Raw genomic sequence first — 9964 nt, forward strand, 5'->3', positions numbered from 1 at the left:
CTAATGGAAAAGCTGCCATCTGGCCTCTTCTTGGATATAGACTCCAAAGATAAATATCATTGCTTCATGTCAGGGCTCAGTACACACTGAGTGCAAGAGCTATGTTTACTCTCAGAAACGTTCAGCTCCACAGTAACGGGAAATGAAAACAACCCAAAACCCTGACATCTGAGAAATATCCCACAGATGTTACCAACAGACAGTGACAACTACAATTCCCAGTGCCCAGTGATCCTCCAAAGGCAGATGGACCCATGTATTCTAGAGTTTGGTGATTGTTCTCTTCTAGCAGTGCAATTTAGCAATGAGAAATGATGGCAGGAAGGCTGACAGAGGGAGAAAGTTTGCCTGGTGGTGGCTTCACACAGGCAACTACAGTTCAAAGCCATAAGAGTTATAAGCAGATTTTTCCTTCACAGCTTTTCCAGGGCCGTTCATAGTAAGTAGTTCTTTCAATTATGTCATCAGTAGAAAAAGGCAGGATAAGGGTCCTAGCTTGCAGTGTTCATTTCCTGCTCTTCATTCATCCAAGAGAGAAATTGAAACAAGGAAGAGTGTCCATGCAGCCAGTGTAGATTGTATCGTAAACTTTGTGCATTAAAGGGCCTTCTCATGCATAAAACAAAGGAATTTTAACTTAATGGGAGTAACAGGTGCAGCAGCAACCTGTGCCTGCTTTAGACTAGAGATGCATGGAAGTAGAGGGGTAGCAACCAAAAAAGCACCTCATATCTTTGGCAGTTAACATTACAGGGGGAAATTCTTCTAGAAAACACTTCCAGTTCATAGAGTGCCATGTATCCTGACTCCTTTCAGTTCTTTTATTTTAACTTATTTTTCATTTTATTACTGGGATAGTAGAAATCTCTTAACTGATTTTCACTTTTGAGGAAATCAAAAATGTATTTAGAGGTCATTGCAAACGTTTGACATTAAGCTGTCCTCTTCCTATGTTTTAGGTTGGCAAACTGATAAAAGAAGCAGCCGGGAAGAGCAATCTGAAGAGAGTTACCTTGGAACTTGGAGGAAAAAGTCCGAACATTATATTTGCAGATGCAGATTGTTAGTAGGAATTTTATTATATGAACTACTACTATTGCAAATCCAATTTTCTTTTTCCTTTCTTTGTCAGTAAATTATTTTAACCTTTTCAAAAAAGAAGTAATTTTTAATGTTTTCTGGTCATGCCATAATTTTAAGTTAGATGGCCACCAAAATCAATTGCTCCTGAATAGATCTGGAGCTCTGAAAGCCTGTTCACTCTTAATGTAATTAATGATCATCCTAATGAAACACGAATGAAGAATGAAAAGAAGATAGAAGGATCTTAAACAGGTTTATTGAATTTCTGTCTGTATACTTTTGTTGATAGTCTTGACAGGGCAAATAATGTTAAATCTACAGGATTCTGAATGTGTGTTCAGCTAGATGTACCATGATGCTTTTGAGAAGGGTAGTTTGGACATAAGTAAATGGTTCTATATCTGTGTTTTAAAGGGCCATAAAAATAAAAAGTGCTACAAAGGGAAATTAGATGGGTGACAAAGGTTAGTAAAGAATTTATTATGTGGTGATTCAGGTTTATGATCTGATGAACTCTGCCTTTCTTTGCAGTGGATGCTGCTGTGGAATTTGCACATATTGGTCTGTTCTATCACCAGGGACAATGTTGTATAGCAGGATCTAGGATTTTTGTGGAAGAGCCTATTTATGATGAGTTTGTTCGCCGGAGCATTGAAAGAGCAAAGAAGTATACTCTTGGGGATCCTTTGAAGCCAGGTGTGCAGCAAGGCCCTCAAGTGAGTGATATTACATGTTTTCAGCCCAATTCTGTCATGACACCACAATTTGACATCTTACTAATCTTACTGTTGCAGGAGTTTCAAGGCTAAGTACAGTTTTGTAGAGGTTAGTCTGGAGTACAAAGAGGAAGAAATCAGAGTGATTATGGTTTGTGCCAATATCATAGGCCTAAGGTCTCTTTCTCTTTTTATTATTGAAGGGGAGCAATTATAAAAAATTGAAATGCTTTGAAAAAGCCCTAATGTAAGATCTGTAAAAGTGCAAGTACAATCATCAATGTCATGCTAGAACTTACTAACTTTTCATTCAGATAGTGCCACTATAAGTGGCTAGCTTGAAGAAATAAGAGTTTCAATATCTTTTCCCCTTTTCCAAGGCACTAGACTTTTATTATGCTGCTTTCAGTTTTAGAATATTACCCAATTAAAATGCAAGAGGTTTTTTTTCCTCCTTTTGTTAAAAGATCATAGCAACAGCTTTTCCATCAAATGAGCGTTAAAATGCAGCCTTAAAAAGTACTGCCATCACAATGCTCTGAACTCAACACTGTTACATTAGTTCTCATCTAGTCTTATTCCCACATCAGCTTATACGGCAGGACATGGAATAAAAGCATGCTAGCATCTCTACTAGCATGCTGTAGTAGAGAAAAAGAAAAAGTAGGAGACAAAACCACTCCCATGCGTTTGATAGAGTAACATATTCTTTATTGGTTATCGCATTTTGAGTAATAAAAGACATCCAGTAAATTGGAACAAAATACACTCCAAGACACAAAATATTTGGCAAATTTAAAAATATTATTTTGATACTCTGGAATATGTTTTGATACAAGAAAATTTATTCAGCAGAATGAATTTAAAAGTCAAAGGACAGGAAAATTCAAAAAAGTAAACACCAACTGTGTCTGGTGTACAGCTAATATAAAATTAGCAGAAATGTTCTCTCATATTATTGTGGCTTTATTGAGTTTGAATTTCATGCTAACAATTTAAATGAGAGATGTAAATACACTCTTACAAAAAAATTAAGGAAGTTAAACATGCGAAAAAAGCAATAATGGAAATATTTGAATGAGCATAAAGACTCTTTTCTCCTCCAGTCTCATAATTTTCTTTTTTTGACCTATTTTTATCCTTAGCAACCTTTAGCAGAAGCTTAATTATTTTACAGATTAGAAAATTTACTCCTTTTAGAACTGGTATGGTCGCATTTAAGATGAAATTGTAATTATGAGTGCAGCTGCATTTCTTTTATGGTAGTTATGTTAAATATCTCTCTTTGTCATCAGATTCCGTGTTATGATTTCTAGAGTAATGCTTTCTAGAAACAAAAAATAATAGCCTGTAGCAGGTCTATTCACTGTGGTGTATTACCACAGAAAAAAAAAAAAACATATTTTTCTCCAGGTCATAGGGACACAGGTTTAGGTTAATAAGCTAGAAGAGCCAACTGTTATCAGCATGTGTTGTTTTCATTCCTGAAATATCTTTTCATTTAGATTGATAAGGAGCAATATGAAAAAATCCTGGAGCTAATTGAGAGTGGGAAAAAAGAAGGAGCCAAACTGGAATGTGGAGGAGGTCCATGGGGAGACAAGGGTTACTTCATCCAGCCCACAGTTTTTTCTAATGTTACAGATGATATGCGCATCGCCAAAGAAGAGGTAAATAAATCTTCAGCAGTCTCTTCCCTCACTGGAAGTCATCTGTTTTAATATCTGCACAAAATATTCATTTAGAAGGTCAAGTAACTACATGAAAATCCTCTCATTAAACCTGTTGTTCCATCCTGGTGGTGTTTAAAGTGCTTTTGTTGTTTTCTGGTGCCCATTTCACCAGATTGCTCAAGGAGAGAGAGGGGTATGAGGCTGCTGTGCTAGCAAAGGCTCCTGTCTAGATAAATGCTGAAGTTTGGATGTTTGCATTGCTCCATACTGTCCATGACTCACATATCAAAGTCACAATGACCTGCAAACCTTGGAGGCACAACCTGTGGATGTTTTACACTGCCTGAGTGGTGCTCGTGTGCACCAGGCAGCTGCTTTGCAATGTGAGAAAACAGGTGGATTGCGCTTCCAGAGGCATTTTGTGTGTGGCATTTCACTTTGCCCCTGTGGGATTACTTAACTTAGATCAGTTTGCAGATGTGTCTACACTTCATTGAAGAATCTGCTACCGACCCAGCTAAGATGACAATGCTAGGGCACCAGTGACTGTCTGGAACCAGAGACAATTGAGAGTGCTGAGCTGCCGTCTGAGCTAGTTCTCTACATAAAGATTCAAAGTCAAGTCATGACTTCTTCTCTGTGTTTTTTTACATTTATCTTAATTAATAACTGCTGCAATTGGGCTGCAATTGGTGTCCATTATACTACTTAATATTAGAAAGCTGATGCCGCCTCCTAAACATATTTACTACATCAGCAAGAGCCAACAGCCTGAGTTAAAATGAACACCACAGCATTTAGAATTAATTGTGACAGGAAGAGGGTTGTAAAACATGATAGACCTGTATGAGACAGAATTTTGATTGTTTCCACCATACTATAAGTCAAGTAGGAAACAGCACAGTTACAATTTTTTTGCAGTTCTCTTAGTTACTCTTTGGTCAGCAGTACAAGAACTGGTCCTTATATTTTTTTAAGTATGATGAACAAAGAAGCTGTGAGTAGCCAAGATAGTTTAATAATATTAATGTTTAAAGAATGAGTTTTGAATGCTCACCACTTGAGCATTGGAGGAATGTTCAGTGATTTTACGATCTATGGAAATCAATCCTTAGAACTCTAGCTAGAAACCAGCACTAACTAAAAACTCAGTCAAGTAGGAAGCTCACAGTCGATGGATAGAATTAGTTAGATGTCAAATGCCTCCCTCAGCCCACATAGTCCTGTGATGGGCATGGGCACCTCTAGCTGAGAACTCTGAACAATGGTAACAGGAGAGCTGAACCTGAAGGACTATTTTCTTACCTGACACCCACATGGAAAGCAGAATTAGTTGTTTCCTGTGGAGTGCATTCTCGGTTGTGCAGCTACCTGCAGGGATAAAATTCTAATAATAAATTTAGATTAATGGAAAATTGAATGTCTTTCTTGACTTTAAAAATAGAGCTTGTCCAGAAAACACAAGTTTGTTGGTAATCAGTATAGATACATAGCACACTGACACCATGTTAACTATCTTTATGATGGGTGCTTTTTGATCACTGTTTATTTGTTTTCATTGTTCATTTATGGTTTTAGAAATTATTTAAAATAGATAATCTTGAGTTCTTTCATATTGCAAAAATCTTTATGCAAACTTATAGTATTTTTTAGAATTTTATTCACTCTTGACTGCATTAATTCAGGAATAAGGCTATCTGACAAAAGTAGACTTGAAATAAATCAATTACTTCAAATAGTAAGTTATTCTAGTTCACGTCATATGTTTACATGTGTTTGATACAGATATTTGGACCTGTTCAACAAATCATGAAGTTTAAAACCATAGATGAAGTTATCAAGAGGGCAAATAATACCACCTATGGCTTAGCAGCAGCAGTTTTTACCAAAGACATTGACAAAGCATTGACATTTGCAGCTGCCCTTCAGGCTGGAACAGTATGGTAAATAAAGTTTTTTTTAATTCTTACTTTAGATCTGCAGGTGTCAATACTACTAATTGTGAGACACATTCACAGTATTTTGGGTGGGGTTTTTTTAATATTTATTCTTTGTCATCTTTATAGAGGTAGATCATTGTCTCTTCTGTTTATCTTTCCCATATGTTTCCCTATTATATGTGTTACTAAATAATTACTTCTTGTTAGTCATCATACCATTTTATGATAAACTTAGTCCAAAAAAAGGAAATTCACTTGCTAAAAAGAAAAGGAAACAAAAGAAAATTCTGTGAGAGTGCCCTTGACTTCAGGGTCTGGGAATAGCCTAATGGATAATTAATGAGATCAGTTTTGATATGGTGTAAAGAAGTTAATTATGTGAAGTTCAGTGGCCATTAGCCTGGGCAGAGCCTTTTCCATTTCTGTAATGGGAAAGGTTGATAAAACGTGATTGAACAAAGAAAGGATATACAAGCTGGGAGGACTACTACAGGGCCAACTATTTCCAGCAATAGAAAAGAGGCAACCTATAAGGAGCTGGAAAAGAAAAAGCTAAGAAATGAAAGAGTGAAATCTTGGAGGCATAGCAGGGTCTAATGACAATCACTGACAAAGACCTGCATTTCCCTACAGTTATTTCAATGCATCAGAAGAAGAACAACCAATTTTACTTGAATGCAAAACCTGTGTCCAATTTGCATTTTATCTGGAAGCACTTGCAACCAGCACAAATTCCTGCCCAAGTCCTGTGACCTAAGAACATATGCTTTCCAAAAATAAGCTAACAGTCTTGCCTTCAGAGTTGGTATTCTTTATATGGAAGAAAGTTTAGAATAGAAGTGGAATATTTGGGATTTGCTCTTACATGATTGGTGGTCTAGGAATCCTCTAGCTATGAACAGAATCTCTTTTGTTGGAACCAATTGACTGGCAAGGAGGAGAGAATATGAGATATGAAAATAGAGAATATTTGATTTGACAAAGTTCTAATACAAAAAAAGCTTCTCAGCCAGGAAATGGGATTCACATTCTGCCAAAATTCTTCATACCTAAGAAATTGCCTGTGAAATTCCTTTCTTACTCATTATTGTGTCTTCATTCTCAACCACAAAACAGAATAAGGTTTAACTGAGTAGAACCAAACAAAACTTCCTAAATATATAGTTAAGCTATCCTGCATTTATCTATTGGAAGGGTACATAAACTCTTCTGCAGAACACTTATCTGTGGATAATCTTTTGTGGGGGAGCTTGTATACAAATTAGAAATTTTATTGCAATGATCAGAGAAAGATATGACTTTCTCTCAGCTTGAAGGCCCTTGCAGAGTTTTAGTACCCTGATAATAACTGTAGTTGTTTTTGATGCTTCATTTATCTGAACTTCAAACTACATATATTTTTGCAGATATATAAACATAGATGCAGTTTGTGACCATGACCATAAGCTTTTTAGAGGCGACAGAAAACCTCTGATTTTTCAGAAGTGAAAAAAATTGTTTCGCACTGTCAAAAGTAATTTTCCTGTTCTTCTAGGGTTAATTGCTACAGTGCATTGTCTGCTCAATGTCCCTTTGGAGGTTTTAAGATGTCGGGAAATGGACGAGAACTGTAAGTAAATACTTTTAAAGCTGTAGATTCACAGGAAATTCAAATGAAATTCCGAACCCTGACTTAAAATATGCATAACTAGGATGTCCAGTTTGAGACTTTGGCAAATAAGTCTCTAGAGTGCTTAGAGACATCATGTTGTCAGAAGCAACATCAACCAGCAATTCTTTTACAAAATAAATAAGAAAATTTCTTAGGGGCACACTTTTTCGATATGACTAATTTGCAGTATATCATGGTTTACTGCTAAGCAAAACTGACATTGTGTTTATGGTTTACAGTTTTTGCATATATAGAGAAACTCTCATTTTCATGAAGATTAATCTGTGGGTTTTTTGTGAAATCCCCTTTAAATGCTAGGTTTTGAAAACACAAGTCTTCCCAAGATTTAAGCAAGATTTTTCAGTTAAAATTTGTGAAAATAATGTTTTTAGAGTATGTGCCAGCCAGGTCAAAAGTTTTGATAAGAATAATCCTCTGTGGCCTTTTGATCTTTTGATCAGATATGTATGGGTGAGGCACTTCAGAGCTTCTCTTTATGTTGTTTCTTCAGAGATAAAGGCTAGTGCTTTCATACGTGCTCATCACTGGGCACAAACTGCTTCTAATGGCAAAGCTCCCACTGACTTCAAAGGAAGCAGTCAAGCCAATGTTGAGAGCTTTAGAAAACTTGAAATTGAAACCCTTTAATAATTTAAGCCATTTTTATCAAATTCAGCTTTTCCTTTGTTGGGTGTGGGTGCCAGTAATTGGGAGATAATCAATTCTGAATTACAGTCTTTTTCAGAAATATTTTTTGGATTTATTTGCTGGAAATAACAGACTATCAAAAATGTTCTCTGTAACAGTACATTTTGAATGAAGGAATCTTTAATTCTAACAAAGCTTTCAGGTTCAAATTCACAATTATCAGACCTATAAAAACATTCCCTCTATAGGACAAGGAAAAACTCACCACCAGATACATGTCTGTCATGAGAAAATTTGTAAATATGTGACAATCATTTTTAGGAGAAGTGCAAAAACAAACCTATACTGAAAAAAATAGGGTGTGGTTGTGTTAAGCCACGGACTTCCTTGATCTCAAAATAAAATTATCCATATAATTCTTGGAGTGATATTGCCATTATGAAGTAAACTACCAAATGTCATATACTAACAAAATTCCTCTCCAAAAAATGAAGGGAATCAGTAAACTTTTTCACCCAGCACAAGTGAACTGAGCATAGATTTCTGTTTTGCTTATATATCTATCTAATAAGACAGCAGTGAGATCTGTGTAACATTATACCGTAGCAAACCCTTGTTCTGCAAAACAATCAGTTATGTCTAAATAGTTTGACTGTACCAGATGTCAAATAGTAGGAATACAAACAAGCTTCATCTAATCACTGAAAACATAAAAGTGAAACATGTTCATAATGTCACAGACTTAAACTCTTTTTCACTGTCTCAGTTTTCATGGTGGAATAGTTTTGTCCCCCATTTACTTGAGATGAAGTTCATACTCTTTGACTCTGGAGAAAGCTCTTGACATCAGAAGAAGAGCTTTACAAATAATTTGCTGAACATACTTTTGAAGATCTAACATGCTCTTGATGTGCTGTACAGAAATCTGGTTTAGAAATACTCTAAATTAAACACCATTCACAGAAATAAAACTACTCTCTCTGCCATTTTTATCAGGAGACCATTGCTGTAGTTTTTCAAAAGGTTTCCAGGAGCAGTCTAGCTGCACAGCTGTCTTCCAAATATGTCCAGTGTACTTGCCACACATCCAGCCAATTGGACACTACCTCTGAAAATCCCGTCCAGAAAAAACTCATATAAAAAGCATTAGCATAAATGCTACTCTTGGTTCTCTTTTATCCAGGGGAGAATATGGTCTTCATGAATACACAGAAGTTAAGACTGTCACCATCAAAATCCCTCAAAAGAACTCGTAATGCTGTTTGAGGTGCAGAAATTAATGTCTTCAAATGAATCTGAAAAGGCTGTGTGAATTCTCAGTTGTCTTGTTGTCCACGTGATACATTAACTTTTCTGCTTTCTGACTGTATAAGAGGTACCTTCTTACATTAACAATATAAGGAATAGCATAGAAAAAATTAATGTGATTATGAAAAAAAATCTTTAATGTCTGGTTCACAGCTAACTCATTTTAAAACCCAAATCCAGAAATATCTACTCTTGTTTGCAGTTGTAGTTCTCTGCAGTGTTATGAAAATTTTCCTTTTTCAGTATATTCTGCAAGTACAGTTTGAATTTATGTGCTCTTGTAAGTGTTAGATGTCAAGTTCTCCTTGCATTTGCTTTATGGCTTTAACAAAAATGCTAAAGAGTAGTCAGCAGATGTTTCTGTGTTTCTCTAGATACATTTCTCAGACTGTTAAAGTTGTTCATCATGCTACATGAATGTAATCTGTATGTTAAAAAAATATTAAAGTTCACCTACAAAACCTATTTCTTCTCCCTTCATTAGTCTTTTCTATTATACCAGTTTACCACTGGGCAAAATGTACCAGAGGCACCAGTGGTGTGTTCAGGTCATCAGAAATAAACTACATCTGCTACATGGAGGATAAAGACCCCAATATTTTGCCAGTATTACAACTGGAAAAACATGAACACACAGAACAGTAAACAATTTGCAAAGAGCCAGCACTTGGCTATGGAAAGTGCACAGCAAAGCTTACCAGAGTTATGGGCAAGAGACCGTGAAGAGAAAGAAGAGGAGGGGAAGGAAGGAAATCTCCTTTGTGATTTACACCTGCTACGTTTTTCCTGTACTCACATACTTTCATGTAACTAGCCTGTTCTCTTCCATCTTCTTTTCTCCTCTAATCCATTGTCTTTTATCATCCTGTTTGCTCCTCTGTTCCTTACAGCCGCTTATTCTCCTGAGGACCCTCTTTGAACACCCGTGTCCCAAGGTGCCTTTCA

At 36.1% G+C, this 9964-nt stretch overlaps 1 protein-coding gene across 1 annotated transcript in view; it reads left to right on the forward strand.

Moving 5' to 3' along the window:
- Positions 1-9484, forward strand: part of ALDH1A1 (aldehyde dehydrogenase 1 family member A1) — a 29857-nt gene extending 20373 nt beyond the window's left edge. The window contains exons 8-13 of the mRNA XM_064735420.1: positions 960-1062; positions 1615-1799; positions 3305-3469; positions 5258-5415; positions 6947-7021; positions 8895-9484. Of these exons, the coding sequence (XP_064591490.1) occupies positions 960-1062; positions 1615-1799; positions 3305-3469; positions 5258-5415; positions 6947-7021; positions 8895-8967 (759 nt within the window). The 3' untranslated portion in view covers positions 8968-9484. The remainder of the gene's footprint in view (positions 1-959; positions 1063-1614; positions 1800-3304; positions 3470-5257; positions 5416-6946; positions 7022-8894) is intronic.
- The last annotated feature ends 480 nt before the right edge of the window (positions 9485-9964 follow it).

The sequence above is a fragment of the Zonotrichia leucophrys genome, chromosome Z (genome assembly GCF_028769735.1).
Source record: "Zonotrichia leucophrys gambelii isolate GWCS_2022_RI chromosome Z, RI_Zleu_2.0, whole genome shotgun sequence".
Lineage (NCBI taxonomy): Eukaryota > Metazoa > Chordata > Aves > Passeriformes > Passerellidae > Zonotrichia > Zonotrichia leucophrys.